General features: G+C 52.3%; 1 protein-coding gene and 1 pseudogene across 1 annotated transcript in view; one reads left to right on the forward strand and one right to left on the reverse strand.

Moving 5' to 3' along the window:
* Positions 1–27,887, reverse strand: part of KSR1 (kinase suppressor of ras 1) — a 161,769-nt gene that overhangs the window by 6,946 nt on the left and 126,936 nt on the right. The window contains exons 7-19 of the mRNA XM_053892770.1: positions 26,380–26,463; positions 24,749–24,810; positions 24,541–24,647; positions 21,248–21,416; positions 19,385–19,426; positions 16,972–17,026; positions 15,720–15,768; positions 14,529–14,908; positions 11,926–12,022; positions 8,847–8,980; positions 7,980–8,111; positions 6,686–6,821; positions 645–778 (exon numbers count right to left, since the gene is read on the reverse strand). Coding sequence (XP_053748745.1) covers positions 645–778; positions 6,686–6,821; positions 7,980–8,111; positions 8,847–8,980; positions 11,926–12,022; positions 14,529–14,908; positions 15,720–15,768; positions 16,972–17,026; positions 19,385–19,426; positions 21,248–21,416; positions 24,541–24,647; positions 24,749–24,810; positions 26,380–26,463 — 1,581 coding nt within the window. The remainder of the gene's footprint in view (positions 1–644; positions 779–6,685; positions 6,822–7,979; positions 8,112–8,846; positions 8,981–11,925; positions 12,023–14,528; positions 14,909–15,719; positions 15,769–16,971; positions 17,027–19,384; positions 19,427–21,247; positions 21,417–24,540; positions 24,648–24,748; positions 24,811–26,379; positions 26,464–27,887) is intronic.
* LOC128774266 (integral membrane protein 2B-like) lies at positions 4,359–6,127 on the forward strand (annotated as a pseudogene).

A 27,887-nucleotide genomic window follows, 5' to 3' on the forward strand; every position in this document is an offset into this window, starting at 1 on the left:
TTCCTGGATTCTCACAAAGGGCTCGCAGCAGGGCAGAGGTCTGTTTCTGAGTGTTCTGGCAGAGAGGGCCAGAGGGGCAGAGCACGAAGGGAACGAGACAGAATGGAGGAGTAAAGACCACCCTGTACCAAGGGGGTACAAAGGACGGTGTGATTAAACAGAAGGGAGCTGGACTTCTCGTGTCAGAGGAGCACACAAACTCAGGCCATGCCGTCCCCCTAACAGGTGGCTGATCTGGGGGCTAGAAACCGGTCTCGAGTCTGCACCCTTTTAAGTAACAGTCACTTTGCCGATTTTGGTGGTGCTGTAACACCCACGCTGCTCTGGCTTCCTGTCTGGCCCCTTCTATGGTAGAATCTTCCCCAGGCCTAGCCTGGGCCCAGTGTCAGCCCTGTTCTGATAACAGCGATGCTGGGTTTTCACAACAGAGTACCAGAGACGCTCATCTCGCAAAAGGAGTCTCTGAAACAAACAAGACCCTAGTATCACTTGGACAAGGGGACTAGTCGCCTCTGGTGAATCTGCTGTGTATATTCCCCAGATCGAAGTCGTAGGCAGACAGAGCCGACAGGGCCCTTTAAGACACCAGGTCAGGCTGCAAAAGGCCTGCTTGGCGGGTGTGGCCCACGGAGGGGGGGACTTACTCAGCGGACTTCCAGAAGTGGCCGGGGTGGGAGAGCCGCCGGTTCAGCTTGGGCAGTTTCTCCAGCATGTCCATCAGCAAGGTGAAGCTGGGCCTCTCCTGCAGGTCAAAAGCCCAGCAAGCAGACAGGATCTCCTACAAGCAGAGCCGACGTTAGCGGCATGAGAGCTGGCAGGGAGCGAGGAAGGCACAGCTGGGCTACGCGGCATAGGACCCCTTTGATGCTCTCAAGCACCACCCCCCCTTCTGTCCGTGTCCCCTGAACATCCTGCCGATAGGAAGAAGACTGGCCATTTCTGGAGTAGTTATTTCAGAGAAATAATTGAATCTCAGAAGAGCTCGTGCTTCTAGTTGAAAACAAAGGGCACGAGCTTGTCTCCCCTCTTTTCTTCTTAGACCATCCTGGAATAACAGGAATAAAGCTGAATAAACAGGTAATAGGAAAGAGATCAGAAATGGGATTGTAGGGGCGCCTGGGTGGCTCAGTCGGTTAAGCGTCCGACTCTTGGTTTTGGCTCAGGTCATGCTCTCACGGTTTCGTGAGTTTGAGACCTGCATCAGGCTCTGTGCTGATCGTGCAGGGCCTGCTTGGGATTCTCTCTCTCCCCACTGCCCCTCCCCTACTTATGCTGTCTCGGTCTCTCTCAACATAAACAAACTTAAAAAAAAAAAAAGAAAAGAAAGAAAGAAACGGGGTTGTAGATTTTTCGAATGGAAAACAGAAGAAACACAAGATGCTCAGAATAATTGTGGGGTGGGACCGCAATGGAGGCAGGAGCGACCGCAGCGTTCCAGGAATGGAGGCTGGGAGCGACCAGGATAAAACAGAGGGCAGAACCTGAGAGTTAGCAGAGCACCCTTCCCAAATGCCCCCTAAGAGTGAAGGCCCTCTGACATGGGTAGTTTGCTGCCTACTCTCAGGATCTGCACATTTACAGAACACCCTGCAGCCTTTCAGTTCAGCAGAGCTCCTGTGAGAAAACAGGCCTGCACACACGACCAGGCAGGAAACGCTCGCTGACTTAGGCAGCTTGGGCTTCTGTTCTCAAGTACAATTGAGTGTGTGTGTGTGTGTGTGTGTGTGTGTGTGTGTAGAAGCTACTCTATCCATAAAACAAGACCAAGGTGCAATAAAAAAAAAAAACACACCAAAAATAAGGGAGTGCTTGAAATTAATAATACAACTTTTGAAATGAAACATTAGGAGTACTGGAAGATAAAATCCAGGAAATTCCCCAGATTGTGTACTCAATTTTAGGTACGGAGTAGAAAACATTCAAGAAGGTCAAAGAGGATCGCCTGGGTGGCTCAGTCAGGTGAGTGTCCGACTCTTGATTTTGGCTCAGGTCATGATCCCAGGGTCATGGGATCGAGACTCACGTCAGGCTCTGTGCTGAACGTGCAGCCTGCTTAAGAGTCTCCCTCTCTCTCTCTCTCCCTCCCTCTCTAAAATAAAAGAAAGAAGGTAAAAGACACAGAAGCTCACCAAGGATCAAATTCTGTCTAATGGGAGTTTCCACAAGAGAAAACAAAGAAACGATAGGGCAGGAAACTATATAAAAAAGAAAAAAAAAAACATAATAAAAGTAAATTTCCCAGCAACTTTCAAGGGAAATTGGAATCTTACTCTGAAAAGGCTCAGTGAAGAGACCCAACTGAAAAAAGAAAATCAAACCAAGAAATAAACTTATTCTAAGGTATATTTTAATAAAATTTCAATGTAACAAGGATAAAGAGAAGATCCCAAGAGGTTCCCAGAAAGAATAAAACAGGGCATCTATAAAAGATTGAGAATTAAGATTAATATCAGATTGCTCAGCAATGCACTGGACACTTAGTAGATAGCAGAGCAAAAATGTCACATTCTTAGGCAAGGTTATGTGAACCTCTGGTGTGAAAGTGAAGCAAGGACTTGTTTAGGCAAGTACGGGTTCAAAGACTCTTATGCATCTACTGGGAAGGAGATCCTTTAGGTTTCACTCTCATTTTGCTGGGGTGCAAATAAAGAAATGGGAAGACATGAGATACAAGAAATTCTAGTATTCACCCAGGAATGAATGAAAAGAAATGAAAAAATGACAACACTACAGTAAGCCTAAAATTCCATCATGCAAATTATAAGAAATCAGTGGGCCCTGAAAAGAATGAAACAAATTCCATTCCAAAAGCAGTGTGTAGGAGATGCAAGACCTTAGGAATACGGTAAAGGTGTTTATCACCTCTCTCAATGAGGAAGAAAAGAAAGGCCATTAGAAACTACAGGAAAAACATAAAACCACACAAGAAAACCATGGTCCACACGTGAAGCCAACAAAATCATGGTGAGCCTTTGAGTAACTGATAGAATGGAAGAAAAGAGATGGACCCACAAAGAAGAAAATGTAATCCCCGTGAACAACTTAACCGGTATCTAATAGCAATTACAATCTATTATAATAGTGCACACATTGTTTATTGTCTTGTCACTTTTAGCCTCTATCTATAGATACAGGATGGAAGATTTAATCATGGCAACACAAAATTAGTCCTGATAAAAGCATAAGGAGAAAGCGATGCAAGTTGAGCAGAGAAGGGGCAGAGGGTCCTGGAATGAAGACCTGATGGAACAAGAAGTCAGTCTTTTGGAGAGTGACCAGAGGAAAGGGACTGCTGGTTTTCATTAAGAATCCTCTGGCCTTTTGATGTCATCCTGTGCACACTAACTCACCATGGCTGCCTTAACACAGAAAGTAGTGCCTGGTGATACACTTACAGTAGTGTGGCTGGAGGGACAGAGATAAGGTGCCCCTCCGAGGGTACTTACTACTTTTGACTATGAGTCAAAAATCACTTTTTATTGCCATTGACCAACACCCCCTCTACCCTCCAATGGCAACGTATTTAAAAAAAAGAAAAGAAAAGATCAAACAGGAAAGTCAACTTTCATGAGCCAGAAGCTGACTGCTGGAACGTTTGCTCTCTGCCCCCATTTCCCGCCCCCCCCCCCCCCCCCCGTGCCTAATCTATTCTTAAGAAGCTTCAAAGGTCACATAACCCCACGCTGCTAGAAATCCTTCCAAAACACAACTCTGGCTGTGCACTAGGAGGAGCTTTATTTAAAAATAAAAACAACTAATTGTGATCTTAGCCCCAACCCAGGCCAATTAAATCTTTCTGTCTGGTGGAGGCCCTAGACCTGATATTTTTAAGAGCTCGCCGGCTCAGTTGGTTAAGCACCCAACTCTTGATTTCAGCTCAGGTCATGATCTCACAGTCGTGAGATCAAGCCCTGTGGCAGGCTCAGCGCTGGGCATGGAGCCTAACTGAGGCTGATTCTCTCTCTCCCTCTCTCTGCCCTTACCCTGCACATGTGTGCACATCTGTGCATGTACTCTCTCTCTCTCCCTCAAAATAAACAAACATTAAAGTAAATAAATAAAAGCTCCCAGATGCTTTGACTTGTAGCCAGCATTGAATCCTGACTCCCTTGTAGTCCTCTGATGGGCTCTATACTCTGTTCCAGGCCCTCACCCACCACTCTGCTCTAAGACTCTAAGTGTGTAGAAATATAATTGTGATTGTTGCTAAGAAAGCAACTAAGGCTATTTTTTCTTTCCGATAAAACATACATGCATGCATACTCTGGCTTATACAAAGTGTCCTTAATAACTTTATTGTAAAGTTATTAGAAATTGGAAATAACCTAAATGTCCAACAACAGAGAAGTAGGTACATTATGGCGTAAGCCGTGGGACAGGAGGGTAGACAGACTTAAAAGGATTTGTCAATGACTTAAAAATAATAAGCACAATAAAAGGTCGTGTGGAAAAAAGATCATGATTAAGAAAAAATTAGCTATGTGTTAGGAGCTTGATCTTGCTAAAGGTATGTATTTAAAAAAAATTGGGGGGAGATGGGCACCGGGGTGGTTCAGTAGGTTGTGCATCCGGCTTGGGCTCAGGTCATGATCTCGTGGTTTATGAGTTCAAGCCCCACATCCGGATCGCTGCTGTCAGCCTGTCAGCGCAGAGCCCATTTCGGATTCTCTGTCCCTCTCTCTCTGCCCCTCCCCTGCTTGCACTCTCCTCCAAATAACTAAATATCTTTAAAAAAAGAACTTAAAAGAATTTTTTTAAGACTGTAGGGTAGTAGCTGCTTTAGCTGCTCTCTGAACTACCCAACAGCCAGGAGCCTGGACCCCTCCTACCACCACCCTGCGAAGGTGTCCAAGGCCATGTCATGGGAAAGGTGGTTCTACCTGAGGAGGTGGCCAAGAGCATCGGGGAGGCACTCGTCACCCACTCGCCTTGCCTGACACCCCAGCGAGGTGGTATCAGTTGGCCAAAGAGGAGCCTGGTGTCCGTGCTATAGATTAGCATTTTGGTGTCATTCCTTTTTTTTTTTTTTTTTTTTTTAATGTGTATTTATTTTTGAGAGAGAAAGAAACAGAGGGCGAGTGGGGGAGGGGCAGAGAGACAGAGACAGAAAAGGTGGGGGGGGGGGGAGAGAGGGAGGGAGGGAGGGAGACACAGAATCCTCCAGGATCCGAGCTGTCAGCACACAGCCTGACGCGGGGTTTGAACCCACGAACTGTGAGATCATGACCTGAGCCGAAGTCGGACGCTTAACCAACTGCGCCCCCATTTTGGTGTCATTCTTGGAGGGGCGTCCCTGTACAAACAGTTTGCACTTCAACCAGATGGCATGTACTCCTGAGGAAATAAAGTACACCAAGCACAATGTCAAGCGAGTATTCTAAAGATGCCCTACCAACTTGCTACCAGTCCAAGGAGGAAAATACTAAGATCTGTTAAGATCTTGAAAGAAGGGGCACCTGGGTGGCTCCGTCAGTTAAGCATCCGACTTCGGCTCAGGTCACGATCCCACGGTTCGTGGGTTTGAGCCCCGCGTCGGGCTCTGTGCTGACAGCTCGGAGCCTGGATGGAGCCTGCTTCAGATTCTGTGTCTCCCTCTCTCTCTGCCCCTCCCCTGCTCACACTCTGTCTCTGCCTCTCTCTCAAAAACAAACATTAAACAAAAATTTTTTTTAAAGATCTTCAGGGAAGATTAGGTTGCATTTCTCACTCTGCCTGTCCCAGTTTGCAGATGGGGATTCTGCCAACACTGTCCAGGACTTCAACAAGAAGGTCACAGCCTAGTTAGATCTCAACCCAGACCAGCATGAGGTGGTCCTCCAATGTTATGCCACCCAGATACCTACTGGAGCTTATTAACATACAGGCTGGCACCTATCTGCTCAAAACGTTGAGCCCTGGGTTCCTTTATGTGTCATTATGCCAGGGCGAGGAAACTTACAAAATGCAACGCAGAAAAACCTTTAGAGGTATTCAGAAACACGAGATCAGCACCTGATTTGGCACTGTGGCAACCCAAATACGCTGTGGAAACTTCGATTTGTTCTTTAACAGGTGAGAAGAACACTTTAGAGAAAGATCCGATACCATGGTAACCCCCCATCCATTTGTGCTCTGTGCATCGATCACCTTCTTTCATGTAAGTAACAGACGGGGTTTTACTATCTTTTCAACTCACAATTCAGTTAAAAGCATTACCTTTATTTTTATTTCTTTCCAGTCTTTTTTTTTTTTTAACGTTTATTTTTGAGTGACAGAGGGAGACAGAGTGCAAGCCAGGGAGGGGCAGAGAGAGAGGGAGACACAGAATCCGAAGCAGGCTCCAGGCTCCGAGCTGTCAGTCCAGAGCCCGACACGGGGCTCGAATCCACGAACCGTGAGATCCTGACCTGAGCTGAAGTCTGATGCTTAACTGACTGAGCCACCCAGATGCCTCCCACCACCCCCTCCCCCCCCGCCGCCACCCACTATTTTTTTTTAAAGACCATGGTTTTGTATAAAGAAAAACAGTTGGATAATAAAGGACACAGACCTTTTAGCCAGCAGCAAAGAGGCCTGCCCAGCATACTTCTGCCTCCTGGTGGGTCCCCTTTCTCAGGTGAGTAAATGAAGAAGGGTACACCTGCTGTGTGCCCAGCCTCCCTCCCTCTAGCCCTCCGTCCCTCTCTAAGAACAGGGGGCTACTCACAGTGACTTCCTTCCCCAGGCTGACAGAGGCCAGGACGCGCTTCATTCCCTCTCCGCTTCCAATCTGCCAGATCAAGGCCTCTGCAGCTTGGTTCTTAAAGGGCCAGTCTCTTGCTTGAAGTTCATACCAAACAGTCCTGTGGGGACCACCCATGCAGCGTGAGCTCCTGAACTGCTCGGCCCAGCTCATGCCCGGGGCGGGGGGGCTCCTGCTGCCACAGTGCGAGGAACCCAGCCAGAGCATCCGGGATCCTCCCCCAGCTTTCCCCACCCACCAGGCTCCCAGAGATACCATGATGGCATCCCAGCAGCTCCTTCCAGTCACAAGGGGACCCGTGGCCCTACACATCTGTTGTGATGGAAAGTCTGAGGCTGCACAGGCTCCGAACAGATATCCTGCTACAAATGTCTAGCCTCTGTTGGGCTGATGCCTACGTCCAAGGTTGTCTGAGGAGTAACAAAGGCCAAGCCCAGCGCCTGGCACGCACACAGATGCTCAGGAAGTAAGAGTTCAAGGTAAGGAGAGGAAGAAACTACCCTCAGGGGAAAGGACACCCAGAGATGACAGGGTGAGGCCCTCACTCAGCCTCTCCAAGCTCCCTCACCTTTCCTGACTCATCTTGACCTTCTCCGTTAGACCCCCACTGTTCAGTGCAGGGGCCACTAGCCACGGGGGGCTATCGAGCAACTGAAATGTGGAGAGTGGACCTGAGATGTGCTGCGGGTGCAAAGTACTCTCCAAAGTTTGGAAACTTCGTTGGGTAAAATAGCTCCTTAATTTTTAAATTTTGATTACATGTTGAAATGATAATATTTTGGATATATTGAGCTAAACACATTATCAAAACAGGTTTTATCTATTTTTCTTTTTTTTTTTAGTATGGCTAAGAGAAAACTTTAAATTCTGTATCTGGCTCACGTTATGTGTCTATATTTTTATTTTTCTCTTGGTTAGCTTCATGGGGGCACTAGAGGCCGGCTGGCAGGACCCCCTGGTTCTCCCAGAGGGACAATTCTTAGCTCTGGTCAGCATCTCCACGGGGCACTGGGTGAGACAGACACCCAGAAATTACCTTAGTCCTCATGAAACCTTAGAGGAGGTACCATTATTCTTCCCATTTTATAGCTGGGGAAAGAGAAGGTCAAGGATGTGGTTCCTTAGCCAACAAGCGGCAGAATCAGGACTTGAAGCACGACATCACCCCCGCCCTGCCCCCAAGGTCAGCCATGCCCTTTCTTTCGGTCACTCTTGGCCTCAGAGCCCCAAAAGAGGGGGACGCGTGGGTCCTCCTCACCCAAATGCATAGACATCAGCAGCTTTGGAGAACGGCAGCTGGTCCTCGTCCTTCCCGGGGGTCATCTCGCGGACAATCTCCGGGGCCAAGTAGCACAGCCAGTCATGTGACAGCTTCAGCTGGTTCTCACGCCTGGAGGCCAAGAAGCCAGAACAAGGACATGGGGGCCTTTCAGCCAGCAGCAAAGAGGCAGCCCGGCACACGGGTGCCCCAGGGCCAGCACCCCACCCATGCGTGGCCCCGAAAACAGCACACTGATCCTGCACTTGGCCAAGGCACCGGTGCTTTGGGGGGACGTTACAGAAGAGGGATAACCCGGTTTTTCTAGGAAAGCAGGTATTAGCAGGGGGCTGATTGATTCTCCAGCCTGGGAGAGTGGAGTGTCTACAAGAAAGGAAATCAGTCTGCCTGTGTATCTTACAACCTGGCCTGGGGCTCGATCTCCAGCCTGACTGCCACTCTCCCTCCTGGAGGTCCCCCAGATTCTTGGAGAAGAGCCTTTCTCCCCACCCCCACCTTTCAAGATTTGGGGAAATAAAACCTGATGCTCTTCCTCATACTGGGGACATGAACCCTCATCCCCTGTCCAAGTCAGTGAGCAAATAGGTCACATGTGAGCAAGGGGACCCAGCCTCCACGGGGTCAGCCTGAGAATGAAGCGCCACGTATGAGGGACCCAAACATGACCCATGCCTGACTCGGGACCAGAACCCTAAGGACAGGACCTAAGCAAACCTGGCCTTTCCTGTAGGGAGGGCAGCTCCTCAGCAACAGATAGCAGGTGCCCAGACCTCAGCTGCACCTCAGAGCCTGGCCGGCACCACCCAGTTCCTCCCCGTTCCGTCCAGACGCCCAAGGCCAACTCACCGTCCCTCTCGGACCACACCCGAGATCCCAAACAGCCCGAAGTCTGTGATGACCACTTTGCCGTTGTCATAGAAGACGTTCTTGGATTTGAGATCTTTGTGCACAATGCCCTTGGCATGTAGATATCCCATGCCCTGGAAAACAGCGAGCCTCACGTCGGCGGGGCGGGAAGACGAGTGACAAGGATTCACCTTGGGCTGCCCACCTGGGCTGGGCAGTGAGCTGGACACCCTCCCCACGTCCCCTCATGGGATCTTCAAAATCCTATGCGGTCGAATTATCTCCATTTTACAGATGAGGAAACCGAGCCTCAGAGAGGGGAAGTCACTTGCCCCAGGCCACACAGCAGTTAAACAGCATTGCTGAGGCCTGGTTCAGGCTAGTCCGTGGCACTGTGCTGTCCAAAGGGCACTGTATGCTTAGCTAAGGTGTGGAGAGGGTGACGGGTGGGGAGCTGGGGGGTCAGGAAGTGTATAAAGAGCCGTGATACTCCCCACGTTAAGTCATACAGCAATCGGGTGATCTACAGGGTCTCTATCAGGCTTCACACCAACTGGCCTCTACCTGTAAGCTGGCAAGGGCTCAGGCTGGGGAACAGAGATGAATTCCCAGAGAGGGGGCCCCCAAATTCAGGTGGTCCCAGTGTCTGTATGGGACACAGGCCACCTGACGCAGGCACGCTCTCACCCAAGGTCCAACTGTCTTCTGACACGAAACTCAGGACTCCCACGTACTCCCCAGATGCCCTCCAGAACGGGGGCAGCTGCCACCGCTGAAGTGGCCATCCCGCCAGCTCAGAAAGAGGCGCACGTAAGGCCACCTCTCAACCGCCCACGTGGAGGACGCCTCCCACATTACGAGAGTCCTTCTGGCTTTAAAGCTACTTGGGGTGAGAAGTGGACAAGTAAACAGACCACGTTTAGGGAACAGAAAGAACGAGCCGCGACACAGAAGCCAGCTGAGGCCAGAGCTCGGTCCGAGGGGGTCTGGAGAGCATCAGAGAAGAATTTACACGAGGCCGGAGATGGGAAGGGCGTGGGGTCTGTGGTAGCACCCCCCCACCACCTCCCAAGGCTTTCAGGAGAGCTCTCACCCACGCTGTGCAGAGAGCCCCGGGAAAGACTGACTTGCTCCTTCCCCAAAGTCCATCCTGAATGCAAGAGGGTCATTCCTAGACTATCTGCCCCTTTCCCAAACCCAACCAAGGCACAAGCCTTCCTCAGGGACAAAAGACACCACCCGGGGCCAAACAGGGACCAGCTACATGACCGAGGACGAGTGGCTGTGCCACTCTGAGCCTTGTGTACAGAAGAGGTACCACGGGCTTGAAAGGCCAGCTTCAAGAGATGCGATTTAAGTGCCCAGGTCTACAGGGCCCCCCGGGTGGCTCAGTCAGTTAAGCGTCCAACTTTGGCTCAGGTCACAATCTCGTGGTTTGTGGGTTTGAGCCCCGTGTCGGGCTCTGTGTGGACAGCTCGGAACCTGGAGCCTGCTTCAGATTCTGTGTCTCCCTCTCTCTCTGCCTCTCCCCCACTCGCACACTCTCTCGAAACTAAATAAACATTAAAAAAATTTTTTTTCAAATAAAATAAAAAATAAATGCTCAGGTCTGGAGCACAAATCCCCTCCCTTCTCACGGTATCTCGGGGTCTCCAGAGTAGCTCCCCAATCACAAACCTAGCCAAAGGACAGGACCCTGTTCTCGTATTTTGAACCTCAAGACGCCAAAGATGAGAACAAAAGAAAGTGGCTTAGGGAGGACAGCGTTTCAGCAGGTGGAAAACCAAACGAGCCAGCAGAGAGGCGGCTTCCGGCTCTATGGCTCCAAAATCTTTGAGTAACTTCTCTCGTCTGCCCCTAGAATCTTCCAGATGGCTCCTTCATCTGACCTCAGCTGGTCAGCAACCATACAGACGCCCCAGAGTATGGACCGTAAGGAGAGGAAAACAGTTTGGTGCGGGGGAGGGAGGCAGGGCAGGGGAGACAGTGGGGAGCAGGGGAGACAGTGGGGAGCAGGGCCCAGCAAGTCAGGGGACAACATGAAGTAGGTGTAACACCCAGCGGCTCCCTCCACCTCCTCCAAATGGAGACATGCTGCAAACGAAGGCATAAATGTGGGGTTTTAACGGAGAGGCTTTGAAATTTAATTCATTAATTTAGCCACATGGACATGTCATATCACGTGGAAATCTTGATTCGCGCATAGAAGTCACTGATGACTTGTGTCTCTTCCTTGCTAAAGACCCGCACGCATGCTCACATGCACGGTGGATGGCGGGAGGGAGGGAGAAAAAGGAAAGGTGGGAGCGGAGGCGGGAGACAGGGAGCTGCAGGGGGGTCCTACGAGCAAGCTTTTCAACAAAAACAAGAAAAGAGGAGCTCCTCCCCAGCAGCAGTCTGGCTTTTATCCAAGCCTGCAAGGTTGCTGAATGAAGCAACTTATAAATAAGCTTTTCTTTCATTTGTGTTTAATTACAATAAATAAATAAATAAATAAATAAATAAATAAATAAATAAATAAATAGAATTTAAAGCCACCAATAAACAAAAAACTTAATAAACAAAACAAGGAAGGGAGGAAGGAAGGGAGGGAGGGAGGGAGGCAGGCTGCCTGAGGGCCGGTCCTCACGAAACTTGGATTTGGAAACCTGAAGGCAGAAAAGCGTGGGTGCTTTCACACTGCCCTCAATCAGTTCAAAGACGCTCATCAAGCGCCATGCCCTGTGCCCAGTGGGCCCTCAGCGGATTATTCCATTCTGCTCCAGCACTAATCCAATGGGGGAGGCTATATTGGAAGCCCCATCTTACTGGCTTACTGAAGAGGAAGTCAAGGCTCAGAGAGGCTCATTGACCCGCCCAAAGTCACACAGCTGGTGCGACCAGGATTCAAACCCTTAAAGCCTGCCGTGCTCCAATTCGTCCGTCATCACAGACTGGGCGTCTAGCTCCTGGCTCTGAGTGGATGAGACACGGACAGAGGGAAGGAGACGGGGGCCCACCCTTGAGGTGCTCCAGCTACAGGAAGAGACGGAGCAGGAGGAAGGCCAGGAACCCCGGGACCAGCCGGCTCATCCTTTACCTTGATGATCTCCTGAGCAATCTGTCTGGTCTTGTTGATGTCCAGAGACGTCTTGGGGTCCCTCACAAATGAGTGCAATGTCCGCCCCTTGCAGAAGCTGTGGAGAGTGGTGGGGTCAGACAGAGGTGTGGGGCCAGTGCACCTCGACCCCAGCCCTTGCGGCCAGAGTGGAGGACCCTCTCCATCCCCTGGACTGGTGAGCACCGGAATCCTTGCTCTTACCCAAGCCTGACGCCCATTCCTTCCTGGCCAGGCCTGAGCGTGCAAAATCACACACACATGCACCTTGTTTCCTGAGGCCCAGGCCCTGCCCACCCCAGAACAGGAAACCCAGTGCACCAAGGCTCGTGGCAACCCAGAGAGCAGCCCAGCCTCAGGGGATTCAAGGCGGGAACGTGCCCCCTCAAACTCAGGGAAGAATCTGGCCTTTTAGGACTACAACTGGACGACATTTGGGGCTCTCCATGATAATGTGCACGATCTTTTTGCTGTTTTCTGATCACAGACATTTTATTACCATATAGGAGTGTGCAGGAGGAGGGTGGCATCATCAGGGGTGTCAGAGTGATTATTGGAAAATGGGCTCACATTTTCAGGCCTCCTCCTGCATTGACTCCTAAAACCTGGGCTAAGCAAGGACCCGGAGAGAATGTATAGCTCACTCCCCTGTTCCTGGGAAAAGTTCAGTTAAGGCATCTCATGAAGAAGCTAGTTTTAGGAAACTTCTCCAAGGAGATAGGATTCTTAGAGCCTCGGAGACCTGGAGAACCGGCCGAGGGGTCTGGGATAGTAACTGACGGTTCCTCGTCTGTGTTCTAACGCCCTCAGCATAATCTGGTAATGGATGTTTTGTTATGTGTAGTCCCTTTAAGCAGACTCAGATTCTCATGGCGTTGCAGGGGTGAATGGAGGGATGGTGCTGAAGGTTCTTTCAAAGCACCGGGTCTGGCTACAGGGAACATCATCAGAATGTTAATGAGTGGGCTCTTGGTTGATAGGATTAAAGTGATTTCTAGTTTCTTCTTGAAACCTCCATGTATATATTCCAAAATGCCTTCACTAACCTCTTGTTACCGCTTCTGGTTTTTTATCTTTCATTTATTTTTATTATTTTTTAATATTTATACATTTATTTATATATTTATATATATTTATTCATTTATTCATTCATTTATAGGCTTCACACCCAGAGCCCAATGTGGGACCTGAACTCACGACCCTGAGGATCAAGACCTGAGCTGAAATCTCAAGACCTGGGTGCTTAACCACCCAGGTGCCCCTTGCAGTTCCTGATGTTAAAAGTAAATGCCCCGGGCGCCGGGGTGGCCCAGTCAGTTAAGCATCCGACTTTAGCTCAGGTCATGATCCCATGGATTGTAGGTTCGAGCCCCACATTGGGCTCTGTGCTGACAGCTCAGAAATGGGAACCTGCTTCGGATTCTATGTCTCCCTCTGTCTCTGCCCCCCCCCCACCCCCCAGCTTGTGCTCTTTCAAAAATGAATAAATGTAAAAAAAAAAAAAAAAAAAAAAAAGTGAACACCCAACAACAACTGTTTGAATGTCAAAACGTTTCAGCCTCCCACGCTCAGTGCTGGGGGAATGGACAGTCATGCACCGAAGGCTGGGGGGGACGGGTGAGCACTTTCTGGAGTAGAAACAGAAATGCCCATCAGACCACCACATTCGTACACTCTTGCCCAGCACAAGTACTCACAGAAGTTCACCAACATACGGAAACAAAGATGTTCATTACGGCAAAGTGCCCAGCAAAAGAGGGTGGGCTGAATATACTGGGGGCAACCAGGGATCCGTCAGAGCCCAGCCCACTTTCAGTGAAGTCACGGTGGCAGCTTGAAATCAGCTGTGGGGAGAGTATTTGCACCACAGGAATTGACCCATGCACAAACAAGGGCTTCCTTCCCCACCACCCAGGAATCGAAGGTTCAATGTTTACGAGCACACCACTGGGTTCAACTATGTGCCAGGAATGTGGGGTGAGCGTTAAAGATTGCACTCAAGTGGAGAAAGCAGGTGCGAACCAGTGGGACCTGTATTTTTTTTTTTTAATATTTATTTATTTAGAGAGAGGGCACAGGCGGGAGAGGAGCAGAGAGGGAGACACAGAATCCGAAGCAGGCTCCAGGCTCTGAGCTGTCGGCACAGAGCCCCGACGTGGGGCTCGAACCCACAAACCGTGAGATCATGACTTGAGCCGAAGTCAGAGGATTAACTGACTGAGCCACCCAGGCGTCCCGGACCTGTGCTATCTTTACAAAGGAATGGATACTTGAAAAACCTGAGTGTATACAAATTTCTTTATTTTAACAGAAGGCGTGATAAGCATCTGTTTACAGTATATCCACCTTCGGGGAGAAGCACCCCGGGAGAAGCACCCAGGTGGGGTGGGAGGAGACTAGCTTTCATCTTGTACCTTTCTGGAACACCTGATATTCTCTGTCCTTAGGCATCATTTTGTTTCTTTTGTTTTTTAATGTCAATGCGGTTATGTGGTGGGGAAATCAGACCCCGTTTTGCTTCTCCCCGTTGTACCTCTCCACATTAAGACCGCCACACAAATAACAGGGCCCCGGGGCGAGGTTACCTGGTGATGATGGCCAGATGGGGTGGGTTCATGCAGGCCCCCATGAAGAGCACCACGTTCTCATGCCGCGTCTGCCGGTAGTTCATCACCTCTTTCTTGAACAGCTTCAGGTGGTCCTGGTTGTGGCCGTCCATCTCCAGCAGGCGGATAGCCACCTCGCCATGCCAGCGGCCTCGGTGCACGCGGCCCCAGCGGCCCTGCCCGATGGGCTCGCCCAGCTCCACCTGCTCAAAGGGGATGTCCCACTCCTGCAGGTACACGCTAGTCTGGCTGGCCTTGCGAGAGATGGGGCCCCGCCAGGGCCGGCGGGAGCTCGGCAAGTCGTCCACCTCGTCCTCGTCGTCCTCGGCCTCTGACTTGCCGGCCTCTGTCTCCTCGGCCTGGAAGGAGGGGGAAGGGAAGGGAGGGCCGGCAGAGCTGGGCTCAGCCAACTCGCCCTGCCCAGAGCCCCAACCAGGTAAGGGAAGAAAGAGGCAGGGGCTCTAGCCGCAGCTCTGCTCCGGCTTGCTGTGGCCAGGGGGCAGGTCACTTGGCACCACAGGGCCTCAGTGTCCTCATCCACAAACTGTGGCGCCTGGCCCAGGTGGGCCCCGAGGCCCTTCTCGCGAATCTCCAAGATCGACTGATGAACGACATCTAACCGCTAGGAAAGCAAATTAGCGTCCGCTGGCATAGACGAGTCCACCCCCGTTTATCCTTTCTGGGCATTTCTTTGTTTAAACAGAGTTTCCGACTGTCCTCCGGGCAGGAGCAAATCGGTCTAAACCCCAGTGCGTTGCTGGGAGCCAGGCTCGGTTCACACTTTGGTTCAAGGATGTAGACGGTGGTTTCTCGGCCCTGGCTCCAATCAGAATCACTTGGGGGGCTTTGACATCGTGGAGATGCCTGGCCCCAAGCCAGACTCACTGAACTAGAGTCTCCCAGGCCGGGCCCCAGGCCTCTGGGCTAGGGGTGGGAATCATAGGGATGAAGGGCTTACTTTAACCTCAAAAAAACAAAACAGAACAAAACAAAACAAAGAAGGTCTGTGCTCATCACTCTTTTAGGCTGTGCACCTGCTGCAGCGGGCTCCTGACGGGGCCCTTCCCAGGGCCCGGCGCCCACGCGCTCCCCACACCCCTATGTGCGCAGAGACGAGGAGGAGGGGAGAGAGAAGGGACCATCTCCGGGCTGCGCGTCACCCGCACTCACCTCCCCTTCACGATCCTCCAACACGTCTGCTTTTGGCTGGTTGTCGAGCCTGAGAGCAAAACACGGTTTGTCAAGGAGACCCTGGCGGCAGGTCAGTCTGCTCTCAACTGGGCAGGGTCCCATCGTGAGGCCCGAGAAAGGGCCACCAGGCCTGCATCCGTACTGTGACCCACTTGGCTGTGGGAAAGGCAGTCTGGAGGTCATGGAAGCAGACAGGAGGCCAAAGACCAAACCCCATCTCCCTTCTTCGGCCTCAGCCTTCTTTAGACTAACCTGAGGGTGGTGGGGGACAAGGGGTGGGCAGGAACCACTGAGACCCTTTCAAACCTGGTGCCCAGTCATGGGTTCTGAGCACAACGCGGGACTTGAAATCATACTTGAGAACCGGCTCTGTCACCTCCCGTGGGACTTCGTGCAATTTTTTTTTTTGACAGATTATTTCTTTTGAGGGTGAGAGAGAGAAAACGAGTGGGAGAGGGGCAGAGGGAGAGGGAGAATCCCAAGCAGGACCCTGTCACAGACTGTGAGCTCATGACCTGAGGTGAAATCAAGAGTCAGATGCTTAACCGACTGAGCCACTCAGACGCCCCTCTTCTTCTTCTTTTTTTTTAATGTTTATTTATTTTGAGAGACAGAACATGCACATGAGTAGGAGAGTAGGAGAGGGGCAGAGAGAAAGGGAGAGAGAGAATCCCAAGCAGGTTCCTCACTGTCAGCGAGGAGCCCAACGGGGGGCTCGATCCCACGAACAGAGAGATCATGGCCTGAACCCAAATCAAGACTCAGATGCTCAATTGCCAGAGCCACCCAGGCACCCCTGATGTCTTAACCCCTCCGTGGGGGCTTTCTCCTCTGTACAAGGATGACAACTACTTTAACACCTACCTCCACCAGGCTGAGCAGAGGGCTCAGCAGAGCCGGACGTGGAGAAAGGGCTCCATAAACAGGAGCGATTTTTAGTAGGCACCTCTAACTCTGAGTGGCCTCTGCCCACCTGTCTTGGGTCACAAGACTGCTCCAGGTTCACCTATGTCCCTACCCAATGTTGACTACACCAACAGGAGACAGACAAAACCCTCTGGCCAAGGTCGGTGGTCTGGGGAGTGGGTGAGCCCAAGGAGTGCCCCCCGCTGGCTGGCCCAGAGCAGGAGCTCAGAGACTTAAAGGTGGAGTGGGAGGTGGTCGGGGATGTGGGTCCCGCTTTAACAGGTCCCCGTGGGAAAGAAAGCGAACGCAGGGTGGGGATGCCTACCGGGTACTGTCTGCTGCATCAGGGGACGGGGCCGCCTGTGGAAATGCGGAAATGTCTGTAGGAAACAAAAAGCAAACACAAAGCATGAGACCCCCTCCCTGCTGCCTCACGGACACGGTGCTTACCAAGTGCACGCAGCAGAACAGTGCCTCCCCGAGCAGCCAGCCCCTCCCAGCGCTGCACCTAAACCGGGCACTTCTCCTAAACCGGAACATGGACACAACCTCCACGGCACGTGGTTTTGCTCCCACAGCTCTGTGCAGGTACACGATTGGGATTCCCCAGTCAACCCCAATTCCTTGTGGCCAAATGACCCCATATAAGCAAGCGGTAAAAGCAAACTGCGTATTATTTACATGGGGGTCAGACTCTCCATCTTGGCTCAAAGGCAGTAGCTGGTGCAACAATCCTCTGAAGGCAGTGAGACCCCTTCAGGGAGGCCAGCGGAGGCCCAGGGCAGGGCTTGCAGATGGCTCATTAGTGACACCTCGTGTCTGGCTCAGCTGCTGGAAATTTCTGGCAGGAGCCAGAGGCCCTGCCTCCCCTTGACTTCCGGGTTTGGGCAGCTCTCAGGGGAGAGGAAGAAACGCACAGTCCACACCTCCTGGAACCCAAAGGTTGGGTAGGTGGGGCTGACCCTGAGCCTGGGGCTTTCCCAGTTTTAGCACTGAAAGTCCCACATCCGGGGGACACCAGACAGACGGTCACCCCAGTGTGGAACGCCAAAACCGTGGCTACTTCTGTGACCCTTCACTCCCTCCTCTTTTGTCAACAAAAGAAGGTGGCTGTGGCTGAGTTGTCAGCACCCTCTCCCTGCCTTCCAGGACAAAGAGCCCCCCAACTCAGCCATCAACGCCTCCCCCCACTTCAAGCTTTCTCTAAAGCTTTATCCAAGGCTACCTCTGAGGTCATCTGAATCGCCACATTCTGGGAGCTCACAGACCTGGAGAATCTGATAGAGGCTGTGGGCCTTCCTACCAGGGAAACGCACACATGCACCACTCCTGGGGGATCTGGGTCCTGGAAGCCTCGGCCAAGGCCCCCCCAAGATAACACTACCCTGTGTCCACAGACTACCCTCCTTCCCAGCCTGACCTTCCCACCCCTCCAACACAGCTCAAATATTTCCACAGAAGATAACACGTGCATAGGGGATATCTCCACACCGCACCCCAAGTGGGAGGGAACAGCGTCTCTGAGGCCTCATGCTTTTCCTTAAACATTTAGAGTGTATTTTGTGTTCTGCTCCAAAATGTGTCCATGTTTGTTTTTAACAGGTATATAGTCCCTCTCCTTCCCCAACATATCTTCAAGGCAAGATGGATCCTTCTGGAAAAAGAGCCATGTCTTCCCAATGCTTTTGAGTACTCCCCTGCACACTGGGCCTTGAGCTGGTAACCAGGGAGGCTCTTAGACGGGAGCCACAACAAAAATGGGTGTGAAACCACAGGGGCAGCTTGGAGAGCCTCCTGGGGCCAGTCCCAGGGCCCTGACCCCTGCCAGCCTGCTCACGCCCAGGCAAAGCCACACTAATAGTTCTGTAAGAACTTCACAAACGCTCCAAATCACTCCCCTAATGGAGCCGGGCTGGCAAACAGAAAAGCCTGGACTAACCAAAAGACCATGACGCCAAGAAGGGCCTGTTTAACCTATGAGAAAAACAGCTACAGTCTTTGTCTAAACACAGAGAGACTTCATATGGCTAAATTAAGAATTAAAGTTGCAGATTACTTATATGAATGCTTGTCACCCTCAACTGGAGAAATAAGTACTAACCACAAAAACTCCTTGGGGGCATGAATATGGCCAAATGCGAAGGTTGGCACATAGTAGGTGTACAAAACAGTTTCTGTTGGAAGGAAATCAATCAGAAGAGATTGAAAGTTGTCGCCTTGAAAATTTCTAAAATAAAGCTGCATTCTACTTGATCGCCAGCAGATGGCGCCACGCAGCAACACTCAGGCAGGTGAAGCCCCAGCAAGTGAAGGCTGCAGACTTTCCCCAAATTGTCTTCCCTTTCTGTAAGTAGTTTCCTCCTCACGGTGTAGGAGAAGATGTTTTAACAGGTGCCCATAAGGCGTCAGCAAGAAGGTCTGTCCCTCCCTCCTGCAAACTGGATTTCCGCCACCTGTCAGTTGTGTGACCCCAGATAAGTTGCCTATAGTCTTTGTGCAACAGGCTGGACAGGATGGAGGCCAAGGTCCCTCCGGGCAAGTCACTGCCCCTGTGAAGGGCCCACCTCAAGCCTACCCACCCCGCTCCCTTTTCCCAGCTGTGATACACAGTCAGCTCTCAAAATAGGTGCATGTGAGGCTCAGGCACCATGGAGGTACCCAGGGGAAGGTATGCCCAGGTGGGCTGAACACAGGGGCCACAGCAAGGGCCAGTTAGTGGAACCATGCAAAGGACTCACCTGGAAAGATAAACTGTTGTCTATGATGAATGAAGTAGGCAGCTTTAAACAGAAGAGGAGGTGAGTCACACACACAGAACAGCAAATGCAGCGAAGGAGGAGGGGGGCCAGGCACGGGCTGCTTATGGGGTGGGGTGGGGCAGAACAGGGTGATCCATGCAGGAAGGAGAAAAAGAACTGAAAGGAAATGGGTGCTGGCAGGAGACCCCAGGAAGGGGCTTTCCCGGGAGGACTGGGGTTGGGAGCTCGTGGCCCCACTGCTGCAGAGACCTGGCTGACGGCATTCACCTCCCAGGCTCACTTCTCTGTGAAACGTGCGGGAGCCCAGAAGGGTGAAATACTGAAAAGGGAATTGTGCCGAGTGCAGAGGAATGGTCTCCACCCCCTTGGCCCCACATTCACCTCCAGAGGTGATGAGGCTTTAGCAAACTTTCTCACCATCCAAAACAGAACAAAAACCCACCTGTCTTCAGGGTCCCCCTGAAGGCGACGCGCTGGGGGTCTGGACTCTGACACAGCTGTCGTGTTGTAAAACAGGGGTACCGGGCAGCCTTTCCCCATAAACTGATTCGCTCCCCCACAGTGAAAGCTGAGAGGCTCTGACTGACCTCACAAAACGGGCTTTTTCTGTGGCTATTGTTTTTCAAACAGGCCCTTCCTTTTAGAAAAACCCAAACTAGGCGCTTAGCAAAAGACCCAGTTTCAGAGCATAATGACGGAGCAGAATGGGAGAGGAGGTCATTCCAATGGGCCATCGCTCCAGTCCTGGGGAGGGCGGGGTGGAGAGGGGTGTGCGCAGGATGATGCAGGACAGAGCCAGCCAGCCAGGTGTGTGTTAAGGCGAAGGCACAGGCAAAAGAGAAGATTCTTACAAAATCTCGGTCTCCCAGCACCCCTAGAAGAAACCCCTGGTGAAACGGGCCCAGAGAGGCTGTCCGGCCTCCTGCAGGCTGCATGAGGGTCCCCCGGCACAGGAAAAGCTGTGCTTCTGTCCCCCCGGGCCTGGAGCCCCAAGGGCCAGGCCTGACCTGACCAGGCCCAGAGCAAACTGGAGTGTCCCAGTGGCTGCTCCCTCCTCTGGGCCTCTGCCATCCGAAATACGCGGAGGGCCAAGGCCAACTGCAAGGAGCTGCCAGGGTGGCCGAGGCCTAGGCTCATCCTGAAACAGGCGAGTGGGCCCCACTCTGCTTCTTGGAGATATGGGACACCCCAGACCTGGCCGAGAGGAGGAAGACCCCGGCCCTACAGAGCCCGGGGCGGTGGCGGAGTCAGAGGTCAGCTCTAGCATCCACCTCCCCTGAGACTCAGTGTCCTCATCTGCACAGTGGGCATAACCTAACCCCAACTTCACAGGGTCTCTTACTTTATGGAAAAGGGAACAAAAGCTTCCCATTAAGTAGCTTATTCAGATCACGGAGCAGGTAAGCAGCAGAGTCTGGGGCCTTCTGGGCCTGCCTCCGCTCCCTGGGCTGCCTGCCATGCTTCCTGGGAGCTCAGCAGCCCTGAGTGAACAGTGCCCACGAGAGGCCACCCCACACACGGGACGGCAGCGTGGGCTTGTGTCAAGACCCCAGGCCTTGTGCCAGACAGACTTCGCTTTGATCCTGGCTCTCTCTCTCACGTGGGCAAGCCACTTCCTCTGAGCCTCAGTGTCCCCATCTGTAACACGGGTACGGAAGCAGCACGTACATCAGAGCGCTCATCAGGTTTAAATACCGGAACGCACTTGAGTTTGGCACAGTGCCTGGCTCCCAGCAAATGCTCTTAGTGGCAGCAGCGTTTGACCTTGAGCCTGCTAGGGCGTGCCGAGAAGGGGTATCCCACCCCATCGTGAACGCACGCAAAGACCTGAGGGTATGGTACCTGGGAAGTTGAATCTGCTGTCCCGCTGGCCGGGAGACGGGTTGGGGGGCGTCGTGGCACTGGATGGATTGGACGATGTCGGGAAGGGTGCCGGCGAGGAGGGCGTGGAGGACGTGGTGGAGGACGGGTTGCTGCTGGAGTCCAGGTGGTTCATGGCTGGAGGGTGCTCCTGCAGGACCAGAGACGCCAGAAGTGGGCAGGGACTGTCACTGCCCTACCCAGCCTGCTTCCCATCCCCCACGCTGGGGCCTTCCCCTCCCTGCCTAAAAACGAGGAGGTGCGCTCGGGGCATCCTGACGTTTTTACCTAATATTTGAGGGATGATGGCACAGAGAGTCCCTCACCTCAGTGCCCATCCCCTAGGCGACCCCTGCTCATGCTTCTTCAGCTCAAACATACTTTCCTCCCAGGAGCTTTTCCTGAGCCCAGCGAGGACCACACTCCTCCTCATGCTCCCATAAAAGTTAGCACTTTTCATCAGGGCACTTGAACTACAGTCAAGGGAAGATATCTGGGGTGGTTTTCTGCAGAATGTCCTTGTGTGTCCTGTGAAGGCAGGGACCCTATTCATCATACCCCCCAGTGCCTGGCTCTGAGCCAAGCACATAGCAGGGTTTTTTAAATGAATTAAATTCAGCCTCCGGTAAGTGTTTATTTAGTGTGTGGTGCACAGTGGGGTCTGATAAATGCTCCCCTCACTCTTCTACAGACCTACTGGCTAGGACTGCCCAGTGGTTTGGGCCCTAGCAAGGTCAAAGGACCAGCTGAGAGAGGGCTACGGGGGAGTCAGCATTAGGTGGGACCCTGGCCCCGACCCCTTTCCCAGACCCAAACTCCAATCCCTTGGTGGACAGGGTTGGAATTCCTTGGTCAAAAACATTGGGGCCAGGGTCACCCGGCTGGCTCAGCCAGGAGAACCTGTGACTCTTGATCTCAAAGTTCTAAGTTCAAGCCTCATGTTGGAGGTAGAGATTACTTAAAAATAAATCTTAAAAAAAAAAAAAAAAAAAGTTGGGGCCAAGTTAGGTTAAATGCTCGGTTCATCAGGTTTTTCTTCTGTAGGCCCAAAGCGTCTGGGGTGTCCAGAGCACTCCAGAAGCTTCCAAAGCTATGCAGGGGGCCTCACAGTCCAGGGACAGCCTCCACCACTTGGTGCCATACGCGGGATGGGAAAGGAGCTGGGTCCACCGAGGTCCCATCCTATTCCTCAGGGCCAGGCCGGCCAGGGCAGGGGGAGGGACTATGAGGCAGACTGAATCCCAGCTCCCCCACTCAGCACCTGTGTGACTTCGTTCAAATCCCCCCACCTTTCCGAGCCACAGCGGTTCTCCATAAAATGGGGTATCAGCTGCTGCTTCACACGGTTTTTCACGTGTTCAGTGTTTGATATGAAGTTTTCCTCATGCCCACCGTGTGCCAGGCCCAGTGCAGGCATCAGGGAGCGGACAGGAGCAAGATGATGGCCCTGCCCTCCAGAGCACCCCTCCGCTGGGGAGACAGGCCGTCAGCCAGGGGTCCCGGGCAAGCCCTCCCTGAGGGTTGAGTGCTGTAAATGCCGAGGAGGGGGTCTTGGGCAGAGGGAACGGTGGGCACTGAAGCCCCGCGGTGGGAATGGGCTGAGCCGGTGTGAGCCAGGGCGGCTGGAGAAGAGGGTGGAAAGACAGGCTGGCCCCTGAGAGATACACAGGCCAAACGCACGGCCCTCAGCACAGTGCCTCGGCACTCAGTAACAGTTAGCTCGTGTTATGGCCACAAACAGGGAAGGATGAGAGGCGGTCAGTGCCCTTGGTGACGTAAGAGAAGGCACCACCCAGAACTCTATGGGGCCGGAGCCGAGCAGGTGCGTGCAGGAGGGCTTCATGCAGGAGGAGGGGCCCTGAGTGGGTTCCGGAAGAACTGACAGGGGGAGAGCGAGGGGGTACGGGGACACGGTGCAAACAGGGGTGCACCAGGTATTGCCGGAGAGCGCAGGGCAGACAAGAAAACAATGCTGGGGCCCGGCATCCCTCCCGAGGAAATGCGCCTAATCTGTGACAGGCTGGACAACACACGCTGCTCCTGACAAACGAGTTCATTGTCCCGTTACCCTCACAACACCCTGTGAACGAAGCATTATCATCCCCACTTTACAAACCAGGAAACTGAGGCTTAGAGAGGTACGGGAATTTGCCCAAGGTCACAGAAGCAAGGAAGGGGACTCATCGGGACTGGAGCTCAGGTCTGTGGTCCTTCACCCCCACACCCCTATTCCTAGAGGGAATGTCACGGGCGGGGAAAATGCAATGACAGGTGGAGGGAGGCAGGAGACAAGGACAGGCAAATAAGAGAGGTCACCCCTGAGGCAGTGGCCTCCCTTGTTGGACAAGGAGATGTGGCCACGGTCCCTCCAGAACAGCCCACCCGCCCCCCCCCCCCCCCCCCCCGCCATCCCAAGCTGCATCATCAGCCATGCCACCTGCTTCTCTTCTTTTTGTCCAAACCTCTACCTAGGCCGGCCCAAGCCACAGAAGGCAACCGTGGCCCTGGAGAAGCCAGTCGTGTGACCCTCAGTCACATGAGGCAAGGCTTAGCTTAGCATGCTAAGCCCTGGTATGGGGCTGGGACACAACACACTTGAAAACCCACAGCCACACCCACAGCAGCCTGGGGGGAGGCCACCGGCTGCACGGTCACCAGGGGGCTGCCGTCAGAAGCCATCATTAGCGCGGGCATCTTGCCGACACCACATACATCTGTGCCTGGACCGTGACAGGTCTGTTAGACTCTCGACAGTCTGTATGGCTGCAGAGGGCACCTGTCTGTATTAGCAGAGAAGCCCAAGCCCAGGCTCTGAAAAACACAATCCACCTTCACATATTACTCCTGAAGGTATGTTCGCTGTACCCTGACTAAGGCCAGGCTTTGGGGCCGGGCGGCCACTGAGACTTCTGCTCTGGGCCTGCCCCTTGCTCACGGGGGGGCCCTGTGCTCAGTTTCGTCATCTGAAATGGAGCGAAAATCAGTATGTGATTTTTAGAACCATTGTGAGGGCCAAAAGAAATACCAGTGGAAAAAGTTCCCAACTCATAGTAAGTGCTCAGGAAATGTTAGGTCAAAATAGAGGAAGCAGGTCGTGGGCACATAACTACGATCTGGACATAAACGTGAAGTCTAGGACATGGCGAAAGATAGGATCCCTGAAGGCCACCCTCTGGTCCTGGACCCCAGATTTCATGCCCCCCTCCCGGCCGGATCTCTGCATTACAGGGAGGAGTCCAGGGCGAGAGGGGGGGTTCTCCTGCCGCCCAGCATACCTTCTTTGTCAGTGCTTTGGGGAGGGTTCCGAAATGGGGCTCAGCTGCTCTGTCCACCGGGTTGTTGATGTCCGAGGGGACAGATTCTGTCCTCCGAAGCCTAGGTTCTATTTAAAAAGAAAAGGGGGAACCATTAATAGAGAACAGACCGGGCTACAGAAGAGATTCCCCCCCAAATCCAGAAAGCAGAAAAGGGCAGAACACTCACGTGGAAGGAAGGATATTCTACAGGCAGGGGCTTCTTTTGTACACTTGTTGTGACACTTCAATCTGGTAAAGAAGGCAGGGTCAGTGCAGGGAGGGTCACTCGGGGCTCCCAGGGCATCCACGGGGCCCTGAGCCTTGCCGGGCAGCTCTGTGCAACACCCATTCGTGACCGCCTCGATCGCCACAAATTCCTCAGCAAACATCAGCTCAAAACTTTGGAACGTCCCACGTGGACAGTGTTAGCACGACCACGTTCCCACTGTTGTCTGCCTAATCTTCACAGCACACAGTTTAAATCACACCCATTTAAACGTTGTGGGTCCCACGTCTCTCCCTCTCCTCTCAAGAAAGGGAGACCCTCCACCCACATTCAGAAAGCTGAAGACAAATCTGAACTTACAAAACAAGAGAGAATCATAAGGAGGAGAATGTCTGCATTACCCAAGGATCCCAGAGATGCAAGGAGCAGTCCCTCCCGTTGCAGTCCAGCATGGGCCTCATGGTCAGACGGCCAGCATGGGCCAGAGTGCAAAGACCTCGACCCTCAGTTTGGTCTTACCTGCCCTACCACATCTCAGGGTTCTCAACGACTCAACGGGTTAACAGTTAGGGCCCTACCAACCTCACTCTACAATCGTAGGAGAGCGTGGGGCTGAGAGGGCACTCTGTGCTCTCCGCATGAAAAGCATTACTTAAAAGGGAGCAGGAGGTCCCCAATTTAAAACCAGGAGCCACAGGAGACCTAGGCTGGGGGAAAGCTCTGGCGTCCTCTTGGTGGTCTGGGAGTCATGGGGAAAACACAATTTATCCAACTGACATGCATGAGACCTGTCGCCTCTGGTCTGGCAGGAGCCCAAATGCTTGTACTCCACACACTAGCTCGGAATCTTGGAGCAAGCCTGGTAGACAAAGAGGCCCGGAATCATCTTCCCAGTTGTAAAAATGAGGCCCAGAGAGGGCAAGCATCTTGCCCCAGGTCACAAAGCAATGGAGGGCAGTGATCTGGGAGCAAAGACTCCAGGCCCATCCTCCGTAGGGTGAGGGTAGTTAGACAGCAGAGAACATTCTGCATCCCCCACACTGCTCCCTATCCTTGTCCTTCTGGCCTACCAGAAAGCACAATGGTACGAAACAAGAAAGTGAAATCTGTACGCAATCTCCCTTAACTCTCTTCTGTGAATACCACTAGCCATCTCTGTTTTTTCCTACTGCCTGTCCCCTTCTCCCCATCTTGTGTACTAAGGCTAAGGCTCAATTTTGTGTAAGGCTAAATTTCAGAACTCCTTCGAGTTTCCAGAACGGCCTTCCCATTCCTCGCCGATGTTGTGCAAGGTAAAAAGGCCTGGAATTCTTTCTTCCTGGGTCTACCTGGCAAACTTCTGCTCATCCTTCAAAGCCCACCTCAAATTTGCCCTTCTTCTGGGAACGTCTTGCCTGATGCTTCCTTAATCTCCCTAGAAAAGGGCTGGTCGCACCATGGTGTGCCGAACGGGGTCACAAATAGACGTACGAACTCTCAAAGGAGTCCCCTTGCATTCTGACTTAACCTCAGGCCAACAACCGAGTAGTAGCACCGTTACTAAAGCGTGGGGTTTCCACCCTCTCCCACCGCTCCCACCCTCCACCCCTCACCTGCAGTGTTTGCATTTCACTCCAAACATCATGCTCTTCTGGCACACGTGGCAGACCTGCGACAGCCAAGACTTGGTGGAGAACCTACAAGCGGTGGACACCGGAAAGTGTTCACGCGGCTGGGAGACCAGAGCCTGGACAGAACGGGGCCCCGGGGGAGACCGGGTTCCATCCCGGAGCCACCGGAACCCTCTCCCGGGGAGGGCAGGGACGCCCGGGGTCACTGCTCCCCCTGGGCATTCAGATTTCCCAGCCACAAAGTCCTCATTGGCCGACTCGTAAAGTGTGCACGCCAAGCGATTCCAAGTCTTAGGAATTTATCCAACAGACACGCCCGCTGGTGTCAAAGGATATGCAGATGAGGTTACTCCCCGCAGCGTATTTGCGGCAGTAAAAGGCTACAAACGGGGGCGCTGTGGGTGGCTCGGTTGGTTGGGTGACTGACTCTTGATTTCAGCTCAGATCATGACCTCAAAGTTCGCGGGATCGAGTCCTGCGTCGGGTTCTGCGCTGACAGCGTGGAGCCCGCTTGGGATTCTCTCTCGAGCTCCTCTCTGTCCCTCTCCCACTTGCTCTCTCTCTCAAAATAAATAATAAGCAAACTTTAAAAAAAAAAAAAAAAGGCTATAAACAACCTATGCTGTTTAGTGTATCGGCGACTGACTGTGTACAGGCCGGTCCGATCACACAATGGGACGCCATGAGGCCAGAAAATAAGAAAGCTCTTTTTTGTGCAAATATGGAATGATCTCCAAATTACATTATCAGGGGAAAAAGTACTACATGACCCCATTTATATGAAATTCAAAGACAGGGGCGCCTGAGTGGCTCAGTCAGTTGAGCGTCCGACTTCGGCTCAGGTCATGATCTCACAGTCCATGAGTTCGAGCCCCGCGTCGGGCTCTGGGCTGACAGCTCAGAGCCTGGAGCCTGTTTCGGATTCTGTGTCTCCCTCTCTCTCTGACCCTCCCCTGTTCCTACTGTCTCTCTCTGTCTCAAAAATAAATAAACGTTAAAAAATTTTAAAAACAAATTCAAATACAGAAAAAGTAACTTATGACGACAAATGAACAGTTGCCTCTGGGTGGTAGTGCTATCAAGGGCCAAAGGTCAATTCTGGGGGGGCTGGAATGCTCTGAATCTTCACCTGTGTGGTACACATGGGTGTGTCCATCTGTAAAAATTTGTGCACTCAGCACTATGGAAATGATGTCTCCGTTAAAAAAAAAATTTTTTTAATATTTATTTTTGAAAGAGAGAGATACAGCATGAACAGGGGAGGGGCAGAGAGAGAGGGAGACACAGAATCCGAAGCAGGCTCCAGGCTCCGAGCCGGCAGCCCAGAGCCTGACACAGGGCTCGAACTCACAAAACAAGATCATATACTGAACCCAAGTTGGACGTTTAACCGACTGAATCACCCAGGCGCCCCCCTTTTTTAAAAAAAATTTTAACGTTTATTTTTGTGTGTGAGAGAGAGAAAGCATGAATGGGTGGGGCAGAGAGCG

This window comes from Panthera pardus, unplaced genomic scaffold (assembly GCF_024362965.1).
Source record: "Panthera pardus isolate Hobbes unplaced genomic scaffold, ASM2436296v1 HiC_scaffold_3, whole genome shotgun sequence".
NCBI lineage: Eukaryota > Metazoa > Chordata > Mammalia > Carnivora > Felidae > Panthera > Panthera pardus.